General features: G+C 33.7%; 1 protein-coding gene across 2 annotated transcripts in view; it reads left to right on the plus strand.

The window, feature by feature from the left end:
- Pkia (cAMP-dependent protein kinase inhibitor alpha) overlaps positions 1-17,787 on the plus strand; it is an 88,188-nt gene extending 70,401 nt beyond the window's left edge. Inside the window, exons 1-3 of one of the 2 annotated variants that reach the window (XM_076836132.1) lie at positions 5,228-5,317; positions 10,315-10,492; positions 14,266-17,787. In XM_076836132.1, coding sequence (XP_076692247.1) covers positions 10,342-10,492; positions 14,266-14,345 — 231 coding nt within the window. In that variant the 5' untranslated portion in view covers positions 5,228-5,317; positions 10,315-10,341 and the 3' untranslated portion in view covers positions 14,346-17,787. Of the gene's footprint in view, positions 1-5,227; positions 5,318-10,314; positions 10,493-14,265 lie in introns of those variants that run through there. The other variant, XM_076836133.1, reaches the window with a different exon arrangement.
- The last annotated feature ends 7,681 nt before the right edge of the window (positions 17,788-25,468 follow it).

Consider the following 25,468-nt stretch of genomic DNA (forward strand, 5'->3'; position numbering starts at 1 on the left):
AGATGACCTTGTATTTTGGCTAAAAAAAAAAAAAAAAAAAAAGGATAAAGAATCCTTAAGAGGTAGGTAGAGGAAAGAGCAAGAAACACAAGAAGATTATGGGAAAACCAAGAGTGCAGTAGCTGTGGAAGCCCAGGTAGAAGAACGTTTCAGAAAGAAATGAACAACATTTTAAAATGCTATATGCAATTTACATGGTTGGCTATTGTGAAAATACAATTGAGTTTGCTGATTAGTCAGTAATGATTTTTCTTTGAAAAAACAATTCCAGTAAATTGATAGGTTTAATGCAAAAAGAAATAAATTAAGGCCATGTAGAGGAAGCAGGCAAAAATTCCAACTCTTTTGCCTGTAAATTTAGGGAGGGAATAAAAGAAAAAGAAATGAGTATATTATAGAACATATAGAAGTGATTATATGTTGAACATATAGAACATATAGAGTTGAATGTACATTGAATATAGTGTTGAAAATGAATAGGAAAAGAAGAGCTCAAGCTATCTCTGTTTGCCAGCAACATGAATCTATATTAAGAACACCCCAAAAAAACTCCACAAGTAAACTTCTAGAACACATAAAGGAATTCAGCAAAGTAGCAAGATACAAAACCAACACCCATAAATTGCATTCCTATACTCCAATGATGAATCAGTTGAATGGGAAATTAGGAAAACCATCCCATTCACAATTGCTTCCAAAAAGATAAATACGTAAGAATCCATCTAACAAAAGAGAAGAATCTGCACAATGAAAGCTACAGAACACTAAAGAAACTGAAGAAGACCTTAGAAGATGGAAAGACCTCCTATGTTCTTGAATAGGCAAAATCAATATTGTCAAAATGGCCAAACTATGAAAAGTGAAATACAAATTCCATGCAATTCCCATTCAAAATTCCAATAACGTTCTTATAGAAATAGAAAAAGCAGTCATGAAATTCATTTGGAAAAATAAGAGTCCAAGAATAGCCAAAGCAATCCTTAATGAGAAATACAAAGAAGGAAGCGTCATAATAGCAGACTTTAAATTATATTACAGAGCTATAGTAACAAAAACATGGTATTGGCACCAAACTAGGCAAGAAGACCAATAGAACAGAATAGAAGACACAGAGACAAACCTACATAAATTTACCTCATATTTGACAAAGGCACCAAAAACACACACTGGAGGAAAGACAGCCAGCCTCTTCAACAAAAGGTGCTTGGAAAACTGGAAATCCATATGTAATAGAATGAAAGTTAATCCCTATCTCTCACCCTGTGCAAAAATCAACTCTTAAGTAGATCAAAGACCTAGGAGTTAGACCAAAAACCCTGCATCCTATTAGAAGAAAAGGTAGGATCAACTCTTCAGTATATTGGCAGAGGAACTGACTTTCTGATCAAGACACCTAAAGCATAAGAAATAAAATGAAAAAATCAATAAATGGGATGGCATCAAATTAGAAAGCTTCTTTACAGCAAAAGAAAACATCAAGAGTGTGAAGAGAGAACCTATAGAATAGGAGAAAATCTTTGCTATCTGCACCTCAGACAGGGCATTAATTTACAGGATATACAAAATACTCAAAAAGCTTAACACCAAAAAAAAACAAAAAACAAACAAACAAAAAATAACCCAAACAAAGGTTGGTAAAGGAACTGAACAGACTCCTCTCAAAAAAAAAAAAAAAAAAAAAAAAAAGAAATGTAATCAATCAATATATGAAAAAAATGTTCAACATCTCTAGCAATTAGAGAAATGCAAATTAAAACTAGAATGAGAGTTCATCTCACTCCAGAATGACAATTACCAAGAATACAGGTAACAACAAATTTGGTGAGGTTGGGAGGAAAAAGAACACTCATATGTTGTGGTTGTGACTGTATATTGGTGCAACCCCTCTAGAAAGCAGTATGGATATTCCTCAAAAACATAGGAATGGAACCATCATTTGTTCCAGTTTCCCACTGCTTTGCCTATATCCAAAAGATTTAAAATCAGCATATCACAATTGCACAGTCACATCAATGTTTATATCAGCACAATTCACAATAGCTAAGCTATGAAACCAACCTAGGTGCCTTTCAACAGATGAATGAATAAAGAAATGTTGGTATATATACACAATGTAATATTATTCCACCATAAATAAAAACGACTTTATGATATTTGCCATCAAATGGAGGGATCTGGAGAATATCATGCTAAGTGAAATAAATCCCAACAAACTGAAGATTGAATATTTTCACTGATATGTGGAAGCTAAACCACAATAAACGAGGGGAAGGGGAAAATAAAACTTCATTAGATTAGACAAAGGGGAAAGAAAGGAAGGGAAGGGCAGACAGGAATAGGAAAATACTAGAATAAATCTAACATAATTTTCCTGTGTACACATATGAAATTACCTTGGTGAACCCCACCATAGTGCCCACCCACAAGAATGGGATCCTAATTAGAATAAGCTATATCCTGTGCTTGTATAATTTTATCAAAATGAATTTTTCTGTCATGTATAACTAAGAAGGACCAATAAGATAAAATTAAAAAAAAAAAAAAAAACTCCAGCTCTTTTCCTGCATGTTTGGGAGTAAGTGAAAGAAAAAGAAATGAGTATATTATAGAACATACAGGTTGAAAGATGAGAGCTTTTATAACAGGGAAGATGAAGAATGTTATAGGCATTCAAGAAGTAGCTAGGCAAAAGATGAGAGTCTAGAAGCAGGAGGAAGAATCTACGGAATAAGAATGGGAGAAAAAAAAGGGAATCAAGAAAAGCAGTCAGATCAGGTAGGGTGTTTGTCTGTAATCCCAGAAACTTGGAAGGCTGAGACAATAGTAAAAAGAGCTGGGGATGTTGCTCACTGGTGAAGTGTTTCTGGGTTCAATCCCCAATACTGAGAGAGAGAGAGAGAGAGAGAGAGAGAGAGAGAGAGAGAGAGAGAGAGAGAGGGAGGAAGAGGAGGAGGAGGAGAAGGAGGAGGAGGAGAGAGCTAGAGATGTAGCTAGCATGCTAGACCCTGGTTCAGTCTCCAGTACCACCTAAAACAAAATGAGAGAGAAACAAGTCTAATCAGGTATTAAAGTTGGGCAAAATATTCTTGAATGCAGAGATGGGGGGTATCTTTTTATGTGTGTGTTAATGAAAAAGGAATTCCTGCAATTTATGTAGAATGACCTTGACTTTCTCCATAAAGCTGTTTGGCAAGTAAGAAGAAAGAAAGCAAAATACAAATAAGGTTTAGGAAACAAAGAAGAAAAGAAATAGCTGCTGTAAGGAATGGTAAAAGGGTATGCCAGAAATAGGTAAGGCATTTATGAGTATCTGTGAGGTCGGTTTAAATAGACAGTGAAAATATTTCCAAAAAGAAAAATGGTGCTTCTGGCTTTATTAACAGTTGCAGACTGAGATTTCTTATTTCCAAGTTTTAATTGACTAAGGATTATAGAAGGAAATGATTTTTATCTAGGCTAAAGAAAATTTCAGAGACAAAATTAAGTAATAATACAATTGACCAACTTATAAATTTTTAAAACTGTAAAAATATATTCATGAAAAGAAAAGTCTGACATTTGCACATATGGTGAAAAAGTATGGTGGGAAAAATACTGGCATCTTTGTATTAATCAGGTTAGTGACAATTAACTATACTAGTAAGTAATCCATGTGTTCTTTATCACCATACACTCATAGTTAATATTTTTTTAAAATATCAGATTTTACCTAAAAATGTTTCTGATGAAGCATTAAAATGGACTAATTTTGTTGACTTTCAGCCACTGAGTACACATCTTTTTAATACTCTTTGTGATGAAATGGAAAATCTCATGAAGCACTTCTACCATGTACCAAAATACATGATTGTATCAAGTAAATCTGTAGGGCTGTTTCTGTTGAGTATTAACACCAGCCTTGTTTTTCATGGAACAACATCTTTACTGGAAAGGCCAACTATCAGGAAAACTGCAGTTATTCATGCTTGGACATTTAGCAGGGATTTTCAAAAAAATGAACAAAGGGAGGTTGTCACTGCAAGGGAAACAAATCCAACACTATTGGTTGCCAATAACAAAATTACAAACAAAAAATTAGCTTTCAAACAAAAATTACAATTTTGGAAAAGTTATTACCTGGCCCTGTGGACTTCTTAATTTCTCAATTCTTGAGGACTTTTCTGACAAGAAAGGCAGCATTACTAACAAAAGTGATACCAAATAATGAAAGAGGTTACTTGGAAAATTTACAAAACCCAGTGAAGCAATATTTTTCAAATAAGCAATTCCTGATATTAAATATATATTTAATAGATTACTAGTATTATAAATATATTAAGTGTACAATAGATTATATTAAACTATTAAATATATAATGTAGTCATATTAATATATTGATACTATGTTTATATATTAAGTATATATTTAATATCAGATATTGCTCATTTGGAAAAAAAATCCATTCAAAGTGCAAGTAAAAATCCATTCAACAGTGTATAGTAAGTATATTACTCTGGTTCTAGATTCCACATTTTTAAAAAATCCAAAATTATTTGAAAAGACTATTAAAATTCTCCTCATTTTTCCAAGCAAAAATTCTGTATGAGGCCAGATTTTCTTCATATACTTCAAGTAAAACAATATGTTGAGACAGATTGAATGCAGAAGCAGATTTAAGAAACCAGATGTCTCTTATGAAGCCAGACATTTGCAATATTAAGCCAGAGTTGCAAATATAAAACTGTACTATTCTTGTCATTATTTTCTTCGTGGTTTAGAAAATATATTTATTTTCATTAAAAATATTTATGTAAACATGTAAAGGTCTTATTGGTATCTTTAAATGGCTTTCAGTTTTATCATTTCAAATATGGTAAATAATGGTAGATTTTCCATAATCTTCAAGAATGTAGTGCATTTCTGAAACCAAATTTAGAAACTCTGATGTTGACCAAATACTAAGCACACAGCAAACTACTGAAGGGCTTTCAACACACTTACATAATTTCATAAAGTAACAATCAAGAAGTTACAGAACTGCATTAATATTAGTGGAACAGGAAGAACTTTTTTTCTTTTTAAACCTTTTAAAGAAGTCATACTATTCATGTTAGAGAGAAGTCCTCAGTGTTTGCTGGTGACATTCTCTCCATTCTTTCTTCCAAGTCTGTGAGTCTGATTTCGTGTGTCCCATTTACAGGAGTAAAATTAGCATGTTCTGTAGTCACCATTTGGCTCATGACTCAATGTCACTATAAAAACCATTTTAGCAGCTTCATAGGCCCAGCTTCTACAATACATCGATGTGGAACACTCTGATTTGTTTAATATAGGAGATGTAAGTACATACTTTTATAGACTTTGGGAATCTATCTAAATCTATAAATTATACTAGAGTAAAATCTTCTGGTTTATTTTCTCAAATAATTTGTGTATATGGTATTAGAAAAGATAAAGGGCATAAACAAGGAAAAGACCAATATGAATCATGTATTCATGTATTTCAGTCTAGAAATCAATCATACAAAGCAAAAATTCTTAGAGCACAGCATTATGATGCTTCTGTTATTACAGAGAAAGTAAGGTTTTTTAAAAGGGGAAAAAGAAACAGCAAGCTTAGTTCTTATTCATGAATTTTGATTGAATTTTTAAATCTCAATTTTTTGAGACTTAAGATTTAAAATTTAATCTAAATTTTGAATAGGTCAGTATTTAAATAATAAAAGATTTTTTTCTTCTCCAATCAGAATTTTAATATTACTATAATTGGATATTTTGCATAGTTGGGTAAGAAAAAAAATACCCAGCATATTTCCTTGTCTATATCTAACACTAATTTTTTTCATGTCTACAACGTTCTAATTTTAGCAATGCAAACAGGAAACTCTAGTGAGAAATGAAAGTCCACTTTTTGTTTAGTTTTTATGGGTTTTTTCTATTTATTTTAATAAGGTCACAATATATGCTAATTGCTATTTTATTAAACTTCTATCAGTTGCTGACATTTATTTGACTTTTTTTTGGAATTTCTTTCTATTTATTTATTTGTGTGTGAATATCTGTAAGACATAGATTTTGGGGACAGTTCTCCAGTATTTCAAAACAAAAGTATTTATTAGTCATCTGTATAGTGATATATTTGATGTAAAAGATATTTCTGGATCTCAGGTAGTTGTTATCACTAAATAAAACTATTAGACTGAAAAAAATAGCCATCCATGCATGTGAAAGCAACCATGTTTGAACACCTAACAGGAAGTCTCTGAAAGAACAATAATAATGGAGAGATAAAAGTATGCAATATACAGCACTTGTATGTTTCATTTAAATATAGTTATATTCTGTCACTTACATATTTAGTGTGTGATATTTGCCAACTATTATTCTTTTATTAGAAAAGGAATTTATTATTTGGAGAAAAATAATAAATGAAATACTATTTTTATAATAATAGTTATTATTACTACAATAAGTATAATTGCTACTGTAATTAGAAGCCTGGCACTTAGTTTCTGTGTTACTTTCCAGGTATAGAATTGGGTTCACATCAATCTAATAAATATATTTTTTAAATGTTCAGGAGAGGGGATGTTCATAGGAATAAGATCTTCTCACAGTTGTTTATATTTTCTTTTATGCAATCCAAATGAAATTTATGTAAAGTCCATTTAAAAGTAAAGCACAACGTACAGTCATATCTTTCATAGTCCCATTTTCCCCTGCATGTGTTCTTAACCTGGGAGTGTACTATGTCAAAATCCACAGTTGTTGATTCCTCTCATAAGTAGAATTGCCACCACTAGAATATTTTAACATTCCCAAATATGCCGATTTCATATCACCACTTTTCTCTGCTTTATTATTGATACTTCATATTATCTTAAAATTATTACAAGCAAAATTAATTAAATAAAACCCCCACATGTATTATTATAGCAGTCTACCGAGAAAAATATTAATAGAACAAAACAAGGACATGTATTACAAAATAAGATCTGGGTTTATGTCATAGTTCTGTGTATGATTCAGAGGTCACTAAAAGTCTTTGAGATGTATTTTCTTTATCTGAAAAATCAGGACTTTTTTTTCCTACTTTATGACATTGTTACCAAATGAGAAATAATAGTACTTTTATTTAAAGCCTATTTCTTGAAATGCCATAAAAACAGATTTACAGTGGAAATGACTGGAGTTTATTCTTCTACCTTCACCTCCCTTAAACATTTATAAGATATACTTTGCCCATCTGATATGCATTTTCAGTTGTAAACCTTTAAAGTAACAAATACTAAATACTGTCTTAATGTTATAGATAATAAAAATATCTTTACAACCAATAGCATTGAATTACTCCAAGGTCAAAAATTTTATTCAAACATCCTCATGGAAATAACCTAGTAAAGTAGAAAAAGTAAGATAGAACTTGATAGACCTAAATCCCAGGGAATTATTACTTATGAGAAGATTAGCAGATCACTTGAATTATCTGATTGTGATTCTTCAACTGTAAAAATTCTAGATTGACATAGATCAATGTTGCATAATTTAATACAATCAAAGCAGGAGAATTTTCTGTGGCTACTGAAGAAAGGCAAGTAGTATGTTTCTTTTTCATTTGTCATTTCTATTCAACATACTTTTATTCAGCAATATTTGCAAGTGACTCTGCTAGGAATTGTGATTGAAGTATAAACAAAATGCAATTCCTGTCTTGATAGAGTCTGTAATCTGTCTGGAAGGAGAGGTAACCCTAATGTTGGCTAGAATGTAAGAGACCTGTCCAGGCAAAAATCAGACTCACACAGTTAGAGAAGAATTAGGGAAAAGTGGTAAAAGAAAGACTCTTTTGGGGCTGAATTTTGAGGGCTAAGTCCATTTCAACAAGCAAGTTTGTTGAGTAAAGGCATTCCAGGTGGAGTAAAAAACTTGAGCACCAGCAGGGAAACTCTGGAAAAATATTGTGCATTATTCTACAGTATACCAAGTATAAGAGTAAATGGTTGAAGTAAAACAACAAAAGTGGGTCCTAACCAGATCATGGAATGCCTTAAAAGAAATGTTAAAAATTCAGAATGTGTTCTACATGTCATAGGTTAGATTTTGTTGAATGGGCCAAAGGTCACTCTTGTGGCAGCATGACCAAGTCATGGAGAATCTTGGGGAATGGGAGCACTCAAACACAATCCTCCAGTAAGAGTCCCCTGTACTTTACAGAGAATAAATATGAGTGACATCAAATAAAATGATTAACTGGCAAGTGAATAGATGTTGATGTTGAGGGAGAGACAGAAATGAAAATTTCTACAAACATAGTATGTTATGTTAATGTAAAGTGGGTGACATCATTAAAGATGGAAGGAAATAAAATCAACAGCACATATTAAAAAGGAAAAGCCCAATTCATCCAGAAGAGAAAGAAAATCCACAGACATGTTTGGAAAAGGAGAACTCATAGCAAAAGTCCTATATCTTTTCAAAAAAAGGAAGACACAGAGTCATATTTTTAACAGTTGGTGTCTTGTGTGTGGACTGGAAAGGGCTGGGAATCCTTCCTGCAGAGAATAAAAAAGGAAGAGTCAACTGGAGGGGAACAAAAGCATTTCTGCACAAGTGTAGTATATACTAATAATAGAATCAGAACTTTCTAGGTGAGCCAGTTGGCACAATTTTGTGTCTTTTTCTGGCAACACTGTCACCAGTAGTGAGAACAGAGTAAGTATACTGTGGTGTTTTCCCAAGAGTGAAGTGTAGACTGGAAGGCAATAATTACAATAAATAAAAGGAATTTCTTGGTGCTAATAATAAGCTAAAATAGCTGATGGGCAACTGATTAATATAATGGTGGACCTAGGTAGACTAAAACTAAAAATATTAATAGGAATTAAAGATGGGATCAGTGTGAAGAACTAATCCATGAAGTGTAAAAGGGAAAAAGAAAAGAAGGAAGGAAGAGAGGGAGGGAAGGAGGGAAAGAGGGAGGGAGGGAGGAAATGAGAGAGAGAGGGAAGCTATGGCCAGAGGAGAGAATTTCTAAATTTAGGATTTTAGAAGTGAGGTAGTTCTGAGTGTTCATTGTTTAGATACCTTTGCTTGAAAGTATTATCACATTATCCAGCTGCTTCAGTTTCCTAACAATGTAAGAATAAGGCAGTCAATTGTATTTCTGAAATTCACTTCATGATTTAGTGGCAGAACAAGGACCAGAACCCAAGTTCCAGGTGCTTCACTGTGACAAAATATCTGAGCTAAACAACTTGTACAAAGGAAAAGTTCATTCTGGCTCATGGTTTCTGAGGTTTCAATCCATGTCCTACAGATTCTTTTTCCCTTAGGTCTATGGTACGCCAAATACATCATGGCAGGAGAATGTGGTAGAGGACACTGCTCACCTTATGACTGAGGCCAAAAGAGAGCAAAAGGAGTGTCAGGGTTCAAATATATCCTTTCAGCGCATGCCTTTAGGCCCTATGTCCTAAAGGTTCTACCACCTCCCAGTAGCACCACAGCTTGGTTGTTAACAACACATGGTCTTCTGGGGGACATTCAGTATCCAAACTTTAGCAGACTTAAAGTATATATATCACCAATTTTGGGGGGAAAATTCAGTTTTATTGATTTTGCAGATTCAAACATTTTATTTCAAAGATATCATCAAGAAGATTTGTCATTCCTGTCAAGCTAATGGGGGCAAAGGAGTTGTCTTCCTGGGTTGAAGCAGTATTTTATCACTGGCAGGGATTGCTGCATGGTGATAATAAAAAAACGAACTATATTAGGTCAATTTCTTTAACATTCATAGACTATGGATAGCACACTTGCTTACTACTTACCCCCCTATGTTGGTTGAACCACTTCTACTTGACTCTACCTCTGATTCTAAAATCTCTCTGTGGCTGAAGACTGGCTAAAATGGCATTAGAAAAAGAGAATTTTATTATCTAAACCAGATATCAACAAAATATGTCATGAAGACTAAATTTGGCTCTCTGCCTGTTTGTGTTTTTTTTTTGTAAATAAAAAAATTAAAAAATGTTTATTACATCTTTGTATTGTCAATGGCTACTTTTACATTATTAGTACAAAATTAAGTAATTGGAATAGAGATCCGATGTTCCACAAAGCCTAAACATTTACTACTAGGCCTTCACACAACAAGCTCCCTGATCTTTGATTTAAATACTTAGCACACAAGAATCAAAGCACTCCTTGTTTTGTGAACATGTAAACCGTAGTTTCACATTCATATTGCAGACCAACAGTTTAATAAGTGTTTTTGTTAAATGTATACTATTGACTACCATTATATTTACCTATTAATTTTCCTCTTTTTTATAGTCCCTGCTATGTGGATATTTGTTAGCAATGACTGATGTGGAAACTACATATGCAGATTTTATTGCTTCGGGAAGAACAGGTAGAAGAAATGCAATACATGATATCCTGGTTTCCTCTGCGAGTGGCAATAGCAATGAATTAGCCTTGAAATTAGCAGGTCTTGATATCAACAAGACAGGTGAGTCATTTCATATACATTTCTCTATGAAAATAGAATAATATGCAGCATTTCAGTACGTAGGACTGAGGCATAAAAAGCCACCTTTGAAAGTAATCCAGTAGAGTTAGAAATAGTCTAGGGCAAGATGAAAGTATATGATTACTTTCTGAATCACTCCCACTTTGCTTTTGATGACTTTTCTTTACAGTTTTCCACTCAAATGCAGAGTCTTTAACTTATTAATATAATTAATAAAACACATGGCTTTTATTTTAGTCCTAATTTCTATAAAAGCTCTATAGTTGCTTATGTAGCACATTTAACAAAGTTGGAGCTCCTACATTAGTGATATTGGCCCCTTCAAACTTTACCAGGCAGATATTTAATAGATTCTTAAGTGAGTCTGATGGACTTCAGTTCTAGAATAATTTCAGAAGAAAAGGGCTTGGGACCAGTTTTATTAAGGATGGAAATAAAATAGCTTGTTGAATAAGTAACTCTTAGATAAAAAGGGTTTTTGGTTTTTCTTTCATGATTAAATGGGCTTGTGAAAAAATATCTTATTACTGGACTTTAAATTCTTATCCAAGGAGTTTGACTTCACCAATGACAAACAAAAACAAGTTTAATAATTAAAATTTTTGATAGTCTTACTTTTAAAAGTATTAGAATAAGCTCCCTGTTAGTTTCTCCATCTATAGCTTTTTCAAATATCAAAACTGAATGTGTTTATTTGAGAAGACTTGTGCAAAAAATAACACTTAAAATTGAAAAGAATTCACAATTAAGCCATATTGTTTTGTCTATGGGAAAGCACTTATCAGTTGCTGATTCCACTTATAACATTCATGTGTTTTCACTATTAGAATTTCTCTGACAAAGCCTTCAGTTTGTCAGAAAACTAAGACTATATATGCGTTAATGAAGCAACTCAGCAACAAGACCTAAAATACAAATTTTATTCAATGGCTAAATGTCACAGATACAACTTTTCAATTTAAGATTAATAATAAGACTTTAACATCACCACTTTGGAATATAAAGACCTTTAATATTTTAGGTTTCATTGCTTCTCTACTATAACTAAACATAGTTACTTCTCAAAATAGTTCTGAGAAAGACTTTTGGAAAATTATAATTTGGTGTCATAAAATGAGTAAATACATTTTTAATTTGTTTTTGAGAATTTGTTCATTTTTTATCATATATATATTTTCATGTTTACATTAATATGCTATTTTTAGTCACTCTTAATATTTATGACATTTTTAATCACAATAATTTAATTTCTTCTTTTTTCCCTGAAATTAAGAATTGTTAGTATGAAGACCTTTCTTATTAATTAATCAATATAACATTATTTAAATTATAAGTAACAAATGATAATAAGATTTTATGTTAATATATAAATAAAATAATTTGACACATATTTAAGTATCTAATTACACAATTTAAAATAAACCAGATATCTTCATGTTGCCAAATACCTCCTTTTCTAAATGTTTCTAAAATGTTAATTGCAATTCCCTAGGTCCTTGCAAAATTTTCTGTTTCTCTTCAAGTCATGAAGTCTAGAACTAAGCAAATTATCAACAGCTACAAAAAAAAATAACTATATACTATGTAAGCATAATATAAAAAATGAAAAATATATAATGGCAAATTTAATATTGCTGAGAATTCTATGAATTCCTTTGTAATTTCTAAGTGTTCCACTTCATTTTAGTTTATACTCAGTAATATTGCTACCTATGTTTACCTTGGTTTGTTAACAAACATCTATTTGGCTACAGTTTGTTTGCAACATAATGTCCCCTAACACCTAGAAAGTCCCAGTCCTCATGGGAGTCAAGTTTCTCATCTTCTATTCTATGCAGTCATTGTTACCCTTAAATATTATACTATCTTACATCAGCCTCAATTTGATTTTATTCATTTGGTTAACAAGATCTTCTCCTTTTTATCAAATTCTTCTTGCATGCTAATCTACACATCTCAGATTCAGGCCATCTGCACATCTTGGAATCCTGTTCATTACTTTAACAATACAAATAGTGTACAAACAATGATAACTAATGCCTGGTCATATCCTTAGTGCAGATTTAAAACAGAACGTGATTTTTATGTAGAAGAAAAACTTTATTTTTCCCTAAGGACTTATTGTCACTAGAGATTGGTGAAACGTTTTGTGTGTACCTTCTAAGAGTAAAGAGTAATTGGCTTTAAACTTTATAGCCTAAAGAATGGACCTGTGTAATTGTCTCCATTCATTGAATTGTGATAACAGATTGCTAGCATATAATTTATGTCATGTAACACCCCAAAATATTTTCCCCACCAAGCCATATTGGTCTCCCAGTAACCAAATGACACATTGAGATATATGCATGTTTTGAGTTAAGGAATGCCTACAGCTTGCTTGCAAAGTGAACTAATCTGAAGTGAAAGCATTGTTCAGTCTCAGTGTGTGCAATGTTACTGACTAAGGTTGCTGCTGTGGGTACAGTTATGAGGGTAGTATTATTAGAACTGTGCATATATTCTCTAAGGGCAGGCCAGGGGCCACTATAACTGTAGGAGAAGAGACAGACCAACTGACCTAATGTCCTTTCATTTCCTACCATAACTTTTAATTTAAACTAATACAATCTCTGATAAATCAGTTGAGTTAATTCTAAGTGTTATCAATAATGAAAAATACAGTTTTTAAATATTTCTTCAAATAAGACAAACATATGTTCCTACTTCTGATATCTGCTTAAAGACAGTACTGACTTCTGCATCCTGTAAAGCTACACTTAAGTGGCATGACTTGGCCATGATACTTCCTATCTATTTATCAAAAGCATAACTGATTGCTGTTACAGATCTGTAGCCTTCTGGAAAAGTGAGGCAGCAGGAAGATCCCTTCTCCTCTTCAAATCCCATTTGTCGAAATCAAATCAGAAAGATTTCAAACATACTACTCAGAGTAACAGGCATGAGTTTACTGAAGGGAAAGGAATATTCCCAGGGGAGAGGGTGTGGGTCCTCTCAGAAAGAAGAGGAACAGCATGTTTCTCCTACACTTCAGCCCAGAGAAGTTTCCAGATAGTACCACCCAGGTCCACCTCTTGACTTTTGACTGATAGCAGGATGACATCGGACTTTCAAGTCCCCACTGCCATGATAACTCTAGGTCACTTTGGCCTATGCTGACTCATTCTAATTGGATACTTAACCATAAATTCTTACAGATTTTATAGTTAAAAGGAATTAGCCTTATCTCCCTGGGTTTGGGGATCTGGTCCATGGAAAGGATCACGAAATTCTTCCCATATAGAGTAACTTTGTTCATCTTATTGACATTATTTTAGGCCTGCATTTCTTCTGTAGATAACAGGTAGTTTGCTGAGGAATGTGACATATCCTGTCCACTTAAGCCAGGCAGGGCTGCAGGTAAATTGCTTCTTGGAAAAGAAAGCATGTGGGGGTCAGCACAGTGGGCCCATTTAATAAAATTATTCCCTTAACCTCATGTTCACATCTGTCCCCTGTCAATCACTAGTAACTCCAAAAATTCAAATATTATTTTTGAGTCATGCTGTCCTAACTTCACAGAATAAGCCAGGCTTTCAAAACTTATGCTATATCCTTAATGGTGAACTCTGACCACCAAGAAAATGCACTTGTCTGTATGAAGATTTTGACTTCTTTTGTATGTCAGAATATCCAGTATGACATTGTGAGTCAGTAAATTTAAAGAGTAGTTTTTATTCTGCCTTCATCCTTTTTTTCATTTTCTCTTACAGAAGGTGAAGATGATGCACAGCGAAATTCAACAGAACAAAGTGGGGAAGCCCAGGGAGAAGCAGCAAAATCTGAAAGCTAAAGCCCCGCTTTGACCTTTAACAACACCTGACAATGTGGCAAAATTCCAGGCCTTGCTGGAATGCATTTGTTTCCATGAGTAAAAAGAGGAAAAAGAAAATGGCTGTGCTGTATCACAGGAAACTGCTCATTATCATGTTAAAAATGAGGGCAGAGGCTGTGACTGCAGACAGACTTTTCTCTACCTCTGTCATTAGCAATGGTTGAAATCCTGTGGCTTGTGTTTGGATGTCATTTTTGTATGGATCCTTTCACTTGACCATATGATGAAATGCTTGTAGAGAGTAGCACTGACCTAGATGATGATTCCTGTAGCATCTGGCCCCTCACAATGTCAGAGGATTTAATTGTGTCTAATTGGAAAGGGTTGGTTGAACCCAGAGTTTAAACATCTCTGGATCAAGTATTCACCCAGTAAAAGAACCATCTAGAAAGCACCGTTTTTAGCATTATGTATCTGTGTGTTACTGCTGTGTTCTTTACACTGTTTTGTATTGTACAATATAGATGCTCAGCACTGCCCCCTTCTTCGATTGCTTATGAAAAACAAAAGTGATGTACATTACTGTGAATTTTTATACCACTCATTTTTAAAAGGGCTGCCTGGCTTTTTTTGTTTGTTTGTTTCTGTTTTTAATTTTTCATATTGTGGTGGTGTGCACAGGACAGAACACACTTTTTAATAACATAATCTTTCCCCTCCTTCATTGTATATTGATGAATTAAGCTGTAACCGTTTCATCAAGACTCATTTGCTTTATTATACAGGCATTTGAAAATATCCACCAATGTGAATATTCCTGAATTCAGTCTGTTTGGAGACTGCACAGACTGAAATTCAAACTGTCAAGTTGTTCTATTCCTTCCCAATTAAGGGTCTTATCCCAACCAATGTTGTTAATTTTAGTTGTAAGAACCTTGGAGAATTGAGAATGTACAAAAGAAAAGCCAAGATAATACCAAGAACTGGAAAATTTTGTTCTTTGGAATCAAGTGTCTCACAATGTTGTACATTACTATTTAAATTTGGAGAAAAACTTATTCTCCACAAGGCTGAAAAGGATGGAGAAAGTGATCTCCTTGCAATCATGTGGACACCAATCACAAAAGTAAAGCCCTTGAGTTGTGTCTTTCGTGTCTTTTTCCAGCCCTCTCAGATCCAAATGTTATTATGCACTTTTTAATGTTTGTAAACTTTTACTAATAATTAGTTTGAATTGCATTCTGATACAGTAATTATCACCATTAGATGCTAACAAAATTTTCACTAATACTGTTGATAGCCTATGCTGTGTTTTGACATCATGGTTCTTTTATGGAAAGTTTCTGTGACCTGTGTAATCTTCTGGTCAGTATTATGAAGTCATTTGTCAGTGGTAATAAATAAGGAACCAGTAATATGCCAATGGCTCATGAGTTACTGGACAAATAGCAGACATCAGGAGTCTCTTTACAATTAAGATCCCACTAAGCTGTCCTCAAGGGCTTAGGCACAGTTCCAGCCACAGTAGGTAGTAAATCAGCATTTTAACAGGTAATCTATGTAGTTGTGCTAGGAACTCAGCCTTTCTCTGTAGGTAGGGACAGATTGAAAGGTAAGTCTGCTCACATTTCCCTTTACAGTCATCTTCACTGACTGAGATAAGGGTATGAGTCTCATTATCTTATCCATTAGTTATTACCACACAAAAGAAAGTTAACAATTTAAGTCTTCTAGAAGACAGATTAAATTTTAGGTTACTTCCTTCTATAAAACCCATCAGAGGCCAAAATATCTGGTGAAAATTTAAACAAATCCATCTATTAATATACTCACAAGTGTGAACAGAAGTTTCTGGGACTATTTTAGACAATCTCTGGTAGTCTGTTTCAAACACCAACCCACATAATTGGTTTTTGATGTCCTCATTTACTATCCTGATGGCTTTCTTGTGGAATCTAAATTTCTCTTCTTCCTTAAAGTTGTAGAATTCTAAACTGATTTCATGTGATTTTGCAAAGTTTAAAATCAGTGCTGAGTATATGTGGAATGTTTATATTCCTATGTGATATACTATTATTAATGCATGTGATGCCATGCGTGTCTTTGAATATATATAAATAGTGCTCGAATGCAAAGTCATATGGAGCTTCATTTGAGTTTGAACACTTACTGCTACTTTGTCTGCTATATTCAAACTCAGAGACATTCCCAAGCTGGGAAGATAAAAATTGACTTTCCAAAACATTCACATCCTTTAAATTTTGTTTAGCAAAAAGTACACTGTATCTTCCAAATTTTATTTTAATATTTTTAGTTTGAAAGCCAATAATATGCATGGATCTGAATTTGAGGAGAGGAAGAAAAGATAGGAAACCAAAGGAATGATTTGACAAGAGGCATTGGATGTCTATTAACTGGCCATTCCTATACTCATCTCTTTCCCACATGTTCTCCCATTTATTCCTCAAACAATTCAATTAAAGTGATATCTTTATTCCATTTCACATAGTAGCACTCAATAAGGTATAACTTTTCCAAGCTTAAAAAGTGAATAAGTGATGAGTTAAAATTTGAGTCCATTTGTCTATGTCCAAGGAACTCTCTATGGCAATGCCATAACATTAAGGCTAGTTAAAGAATATATTTATCTGTAGGTAAGTTCTGGAGAAGGACTTGCATTCCCTCCAATGTTTAGAAAAGAAAACTGAGTACCAAAAAGGGGAACTGCCTTTCTCAAAGTCACCTAAATTGGTAATGATAAAGATGTAACTAGATTATAGAAAGCATACTTCGAACAAAATAAAAGTTGATTACAACTTATTTTAGGGAGTATACCTCATAGAATGTATATTTCTGACGTGGTCTGTAAATTTAGCATTTTTACATTTCTTACGCCAAATGCTACTAATTTTGTTAAATTGCCCAGAAACACAATATTTCAGTTTGACTCATTTGCAACAAGTGTGAATGTGTCAAACTTATTTTTTTATCAATTGTAAACACCAATGCTGACACAATTTTTATCCTATGTTCATACAAATGCTTTTTCCAATCAATGACAGAAATTGCAGCCTCTGATTCTTAGTACCCCCAGAGCAGCACACTGTACCTACCCTACACCTGAGATTTACTCAGCTATGATGGCAATGTATCATTTTAGAAGATAAATGATATTGCTATTTCCCCTGAAAGAAGTAATAATGGGTAAAGAAATGCTGGGCAGGACTGGCTGGGCAGGAAAGCTTCTGAGTGAAACCTATAGTAGCAAAGAGAAAATGTATAGTAATCAAGTGAAAACAGGAAAGGATTTGTGGTTTATGATGTCTTAGAATACCCTAAATTGTTCTTTAAGTAAAAGAGTGGCAGTCTCTGCAGTCAATCGTGAGCTTGTATGACTTTTGTATTTAGCAATGTTGCATGCTCACATAATTGATATTAAAGGTAACACATTTTTCTGAAATGTAGTCTATTAAGAGTATTTATTGAACACATTCTATTGTACTTGGTGCTAGGAAAAGTGCTGCAGGTGATATAGGAGAAATCCAAAACCTCAGTCATCCTGCAGAGGATGTATATATCCTTCTAGGTATGCTTTCCTGGCTTTTTCTTCAGTAATATTCATTTCCATTACACTCTGGCAGCCTACTTCTTGGACTTAGTCATCTACCAGAACCATTTCAGCTCTTGGAACTGAAACCCCAGCATCAGACTTACAGTTCATTTTTGCTCATCTGTAGGGAGGTGATTTCCAATAAAGAGAAAACTGGGTTTTTAACAGGATCCCCTGAAAATTGTTATAACATCCATCCTTTACCCACACGCTCATAGACACATTCACATTTCCCTTAAAATAAATCTCTACATGACTTTAATAACTTTTTCCCTCCCACCTACACCTCCACCACTCAAGAGCCTCTGATGGAGAAGAAATTCAAGGCTCCCATACACCCACCCTGCCTACTCTATTGCAAGGCTTACAAATGAGTCAGCAACAAAATGCAGTCCTCACAGAAACCCATGTTTCATTGCATTAAGGATAACATTTTGGGGTAGAGGAGCAAAGAAAATTTGACCTATTTTCTCTTTTTGTTATATTGTTTTTATTACATATGGGCAGTAAAGGACAAACAGACCAAAGTGGGATTTAAGAGAAGCAGGTTTTGTTTTGTTTTAAACAATGAGAGATATTACTCATCTATTTACTATTTATTTTGCAGTACAGGGAATTGAAACCAGGGTTGCTTTACCACTGAGTTACATCCCCAGTCCTTTTTTATTTCTTATCTTGACCAGCAGAGGCTGGTCTCCAACTTGAGATGTTCCTGCCTCAGCCTCCACAGTCCCTGGATTATAAGCATACACCACCACATTTGGGTCTAAGCAAGTTCTTAAACCAGAAAAGGGATGTAAATCTTTAAGTTCACCTTATTCCACTCACAAGAATAAAACATTACCTAAGAATATTAAGAAAATGTAATGTGAGCCAGTGAAACAAACTGCAGAAATGCTAGGGTCTTCTGGATATTTCTTACATCAGTCTTATTGAGGATGTAGACATCCTGACCATCTCTTACTATAAAGTCAAAATGAACAAAACTCTGACCATAATCCACAAAATTTCTAATTAGTACCACAACTCTTTTCTGACCATATCAAGATAATCATTTCCTCAGCAACTTTCCTCCTACTCTACAATACATTATTAATTTTTTGCCTCAGTGCTCTGGAGTCACTTTATTGTCTTGCTGTCATCTCTGCCCAAAATGAAACAAGGCAAATTATCTCCCTTATCCTTATTTGCCTCTGGATGGCTGTAAAAGTTTACAGCAATTCTTATTCATTGCTTGCAACCTCAGTTTAGACTTGAGTGCTGCACAGCTTTCTCTGCATGTCTATAGGGAAAGAGGAAGCTTCTCACTTTCTGGCCAGATTTTATTTCTCCATATGAAGTCTATAAATAATTTTCTTCTGGACCTAACAAAGGGACTATTAACTGTCCTCTTTTCATTGACTTGACCCTTTTCCATAATGTGCTCTAGTTTTCAAGTTTCCTTTTACCTTCATTACTTATATTTCTCAAAATAGTAATCTGTTTCCTGTTTTCATGTGCATTTCTTATTATGGTTTAGATGTGAGGTGTCCCCCCACACACAAAAACTCATTTATGAGACAATGCAAGAAGGTTCAGAGGAGAAATGATTAGGTTGTGAGAGCCTTAACCCAATCAGTGAATTTATCCCCTAACAGGGATTAACTGACTGGTAACTAAAGGTAGATAGGGTGTTGCTGGAGGAGGTTTGCATTAGGGGCATGGCCTTAGGGTATATGTTGTCTATCTGGCAAGTGGACTGTCTCTGCTTTCTGATCATCATGTGAGCTGCTTTCCTTTGCCACACTCCTCCATCATGTTGTTCTGCCTCACTTCAGGCCCTAAGGACTGGAGTTGGCTGTTTATGTACTGAGACCTACAAAAATGGGAGCACCAAAATAAACTATTCCTCCTCTACAATTGACTGGTCAGGTCTTTTAGGCAAAGTGGCAAAAAAAGCTGACTAAAACACTTTTTATCCTTCTGCAATTTGACATGCAGTTAAATTTTTCTCATCACCAATGACATCTTTAGTAGCACCTAGTTGCTAAGTAATTATCACTGAAGCCATAGCCAATGTGGAAAATGAAGTAACAATGACTCAAAGGATTCAAACTTTGCCTTAAATATGTGTTTATAATTTTAGTTGATATTAGTAGGACTGAGTATAGCAGCATAATCAGGTCTTCTTCAGGGTAGAATCCACATCTTTCAAGAAAAAGTTAATTTTCTCTCTAGGATTGCACCTTCTATAATAAATGGGTACGTTCTTACCCTATGACCACAGTCTCTTCATAGGGTCTTTATTTATTGTTAACATCCTGAGATCCTGTAGTGCTCACTTTTTGATGGGGGCAATTGTCACATGTGGGCACCAACCTAAAGCCTAGACAAGTAGAGATAGGTGAGATCATCTCATGATGTTTTACATTAGGATTATGGCCAGTGATACCACTAGTTCCTCTCAACAGCAGTCCTGTACAAGCACAATTGCAGTTACATTATACTTATTGAATTAAGCCTAAACAAATAGATCAATCCAACTATCAAATTTTTATTATATTACCCACTGGCATTCAGCTCACTTCACCCTGGACTCTCTTTTGAAATACTTCATTTGCTTACCTGTTTGGTTTTTTTTTTTTTTTTTGTATTTTTAGTTATTTATTGTTCCTCTCTGATACCTCCTCACTTCTCTTGATTATTGCCACCTTCTCTACTTCCCCACTAAACATTGTGTTTCTCTGGGATTCTGTCTTCCTCTTTTTTTGTTGTTGTTAATATTTTTTAGATGCATATGGAAACAATACCTTTATTTATTTATCTTTATGTGATGCTGAGGATAGAACTCAGTGCCTCATCCATGCTAAGCAAGTGCTCTACTACTGAGCACAACCCTAGCCCCCTCATTCCTCTTTTCTTAACCCTTTCTCCAGGTGGTTTCTTTCACATCTATACCATCAACCACCACACTTACAATGGTGAATCTCATATCTTCCTATCCAGCACAGAAGTTACTACTGATCATCTGACCTACTGGATAGCTGAATATTGGTTTACCCACACACACTTTAAAATTCAGCATTCCAACATGAAATCCCATTCCCAAACCTTCCTTTCCTCACATGTTCCAAATCTCATATAATGGCAATATTGGTTTCCTAGTAACTTCATATCAAAATTCTTAGACTCCTCTTAAATTTTTCCTCTTCCTCCAATTTCTTTATTAGTTCAATTCTAATTCTTCACTATTTCTTGATAAGGTCCACTTCTTTTTGTCTGCACTTCAACTCTTTAAATCATCATGTATTTGACATAATAGAATGACTTTCTCATCAGGATCTGCCTCATCCAGCACTCTTCCTGTTCATTTTGCAACCAGATGCATCTTTCTAATGCATAAGTCTGGTCATTTCATTCCCTTGTTTAAAAATCCTTAAGTTTAAGTATACAACTTTTTTGTATGTACGTTTTTTATATACTACATTGATGTGTTCTTTTTTCTTGTTCTCAAAGTCTTCTTCATGCTTGATAGCAAATTTCCTTTGATCCATTCAGATCATGCCTCATTGCATCCTTTCTTTAAAGCTTTTTTTGATTTGCTTTCCCATTCCCAAGCCTACCATAGGAAATTAGCTGTTTCATACTCTATGCTTCCTAACACTTCATCAGCAAGTGGACCTCACTACTTATTTGTTTGCACGCATTTCCTTTCAATTAGAGTTGAGCTATCTGAGCAGCTCTATATTCATCTTTTTATGTTCATTGTCTATTAAACACTCAATAAATGTTTGTAAATGAATGATGGTGTCCCATGTGACGCTCAAGATATTGTTAAGAGAGAGAATTTACATATAACGCAATTCAAAGATAAAGTTGATGGCTAAAAATGAAGTCTACAGAATATTGCATTGCAGAAGCCAAAAAGTTTGATTTCTAGCACTTTTTTTTTCTAGTTTGTGCTATACAGTAACTTTATAAATCTGTAACTCCAATTTTATGTTACACATAATCACAACACACACACACACACACACACACACACACACACACACACATTTGATATGACTTGCAGAGATAACATGTCCAAAGTATAGTACATAAATAAATGAGTAAATGAGGGGAAGCCACCCAGTTAAATAATAATACTGGTAAAGATATTTCTGGGAATTCTGTAGAATCAATTTTATGGAATTAGGATTACCCACGAGAAAGAGATTATACCTATACTCTTGGCCTATACAACACATTAGTCAGAAAGGAAGGAATTCATGAAGGTTTCTACAAGCTTTAAAAAAATGATATACTATGGTTTCTAAGAATATATTTAATGAAAATGTACTCATAATACTATAAATAAGTAAAAGTTATGATAAGAATATGATTAGCCTCAATGGTAGGAATTCTTAGAAAACAAAATAAAAATATAAAAGAACCAAGAGACATATATTGATATACTCAAGAAAGAAGCCACACTGATATATAATATATAGAGAAACTTAAAGTCTTTTTTGTGACTATTTGTCTTTTAGAAAACACTGGTAATTAAATTAACATAACAGGACTATAGAACTATTATGTACTTTTTTACTTCAACAGAAAGAAATAAGACAGGCAAAGGTAATGATGTAGGTAAATCGTAACAACACATTTGCACTTGCCATGATTCGTTTTACACATCACTTGAATAGGATTGTGTGATTATTATGACTGTCTTATTGAATTTCTAAGTTTTGTTTTATCCCACATAATCTTTGGAATTCACTAAACATGCATAACCATGAAATTTAAGGGTAAAAAGTCATGGAAAAATAGCTATAGCTAAGGAAGAGAACTTAAACACAAATCCAGTAAATCACTGAATTGGTTAGGGATTAGAATTTGAGCATTTAAAAAATTAAGTTTTAAGTCTCTTTATTAGATGAAGAATTAGAAGTAAAATTTAGACAAGAACATAAAATCCAATAAAATAATAGAAATTGAAATATATGATGAGGAACACAGTTTTCTCATTATTATTCCATCCCTCCTTAAATAAGGTAAACTTCTGAAGCTGCACTCTCTTTGGAATTTACTATTGGCTCAGTTGATTCCCAGAACTCTTGCAATATAGAATTAAGAAAATAGATATACAGGTGAAGGGTTTAATAGGAAAAACAATATTTGTACATGAAGAATCAATGCCAGAGTTATTCTTGGTTGTAGGTAAACTAGATAATGATTGAAATAGACAAAAAAATTAAAATTAATATTAAGTCAACATGCATAATTGAGAAATATGAATTAAAAGGAGGATTGGGAAAGCAATGAAACTGGGGTTTCTAAAAATAGTTTTGGGGGATTGATATGTAAGAGGCTTCAATGAAGAGAAAATGAAACAATTAGAAAGGAGATAAAATGTTCTTTATAAGTTCTGAACAAAGCTTTTTAAAATATTCTTAAAGAGATATAAGTAAATATTGGTAATACTTTTCAATTATTTCTGAGTTTTAGATGAGAACTCTTAAGTTGCATACAGAGGCAAAGTCACAGTCAGTGGTCATTAAAGTATATTTGTTTAATAGAAATGGAAAAATAAGCATGCACCTCTCTATAATAATTATTATTCTATACAGATTCTATATAGTAACATTCTATACAGAGGAGAAATATCACTTAACAGGAAATAACATACAGAAAGATGACTCAGGAAGCTGAGTCAGGAGGATCACAAGTAACTTGCTGGGGATGTGGATCAGTGGATGAATGCCCCTGGATTTAATCTCTGGTAAAAAATGAAGAAAGAAAGAAAGAAAGAGAGGAAGGAAGGAAGAAAATAAGGTAGGAAGGAAAACAGACTGGAATGCTTTCTTCAAATTTTGATATAATTTAAGAAAAAATCAGAAAAAAAGGTCATCGTAAGGTCCACAGAAAAGAAGACATAGTCATATATTTTTAAAATAATACAAGTTAACTTGAACACAGTATATAAGTGTAAGTCTGGAAGAGACACTGGGCTAGATGGAGGGACTGAATACTAAGATCCTACGGAGGAGAACCTGGAAAACCCAAAAGCTAATAAAAGTTACTAAGGACTCCAGGGTATGCCTAACAATTCAGCAGCAGCTGGCAGGCCACCTCCAAGAGATTAGTCAGGGCAAAGAATATAAACATCAAGGCATATTCCCCACACAAGAATTCTCAGCCACAACTGGGTTCATGCCAAGAACCCCTGCATAGAGATGAAAGAATTCCGAAAGTGAGTGTTAAGGTTTTCAATGTAGGCTAAGAGTTAGAGTGACAGTAGACATAGGAATTATTCCAAGGTTAAAAATTAAGCAGTGAAAAAGCCAGAGCCATCAGGAGGAATTATTCCAATGTTAAAAATTAAGCAGCTGAAAAAGTCAGGGACATCAGGAGGAAAATGAGAAGTAAAAAATTCCCTCTGGCAAAGCAGCTGCTATTGTCCTTTATCCATACTTTCTAATCACATCCTGATCAACTCCTCAGTTTTTAAAGGTATCATATTTCTCTGCTGAAAACATGTAGTTCAAGAGAAAAAAAAATGACATTTTATATAGGACCATAGGAAGGGTATAGAAGATTCCTTTACCTTTTCTTTGTGTTTCTAAGTATTATGTTCTGAAAATGTATCAGATGCTTGATTATATTATCTCCATTTTCACAATTATTATGAAATAAGAGAGAACTTATCTCATTGTAAATGAGCAATCTAAGACTCAGAGAAATTAAATGGCTTGTCCAAAGCTATTCAGTTTTATGCTGCAAAGACAGGACTGAAACTCATGTACATTTTCTCTGATGTAAATTCCCTATATTTTCTGACTAAACAGGAACTGAGCAATAGAACAATAATATAGGCCAAAAGTATAATTTTATATTCTCTAGTATTTTAAAAAATAAAAAGCAGTAAATTATCCAACATTTTAAATCTTATCAGTTATTAAAATTATTAATACATTTTTCAGTACCAAATAGTCAAAATCTAATGTCTGATTTACACATGCATTTCAACACAGACAACTTAAATTTCAAGTGTTCTGCTTATCATCCTGCAGGGCAAAGATTAACTTTTGGTGGATGGAGTTATATAGTATACACATATATGTATAGGTCTTAATGATTCTTAACTTTCACTTCCTGTTAGAAAAACCTGGAAAATTTTTTAAACATACTAATAACTGAGCCTTAGCTCTACAGACTCTAATTTTATTGTAGGTCAAAGTCAGTCCATCAGTAGTTTTAAACTTTGTAACAAAGCATAATAAATAATTAAAAAGTATATTTAGGTTCACAATTTTATGAATTTGCCTAAAATAAACACACTCAGGTAACTAGTATCCAGAATCTGCATATTCGAACACCCTAGAAGCCCTTTCACATACCTTCTAGTCACTACCCTCTGGAAAGCCACACATCCCCTAAGAGTGGCCAAATGTTAAATAGCCATCTGTCTTTTCAGAGCAGACTCCAGAGGTCAGCCCCCAAATGGTCATCTAAAGAATTAATGTTTATTGCAGATGATCCTTCCTTAGAATTCTACTATCATGTT

This window comes from Callospermophilus lateralis, chromosome 16 (assembly GCF_048772815.1).
Source record: "Callospermophilus lateralis isolate mCalLat2 chromosome 16, mCalLat2.hap1, whole genome shotgun sequence".
In the NCBI taxonomy this organism is placed as follows: Eukaryota; Metazoa; Chordata; class Mammalia; order Rodentia; family Sciuridae; genus Callospermophilus; species Callospermophilus lateralis.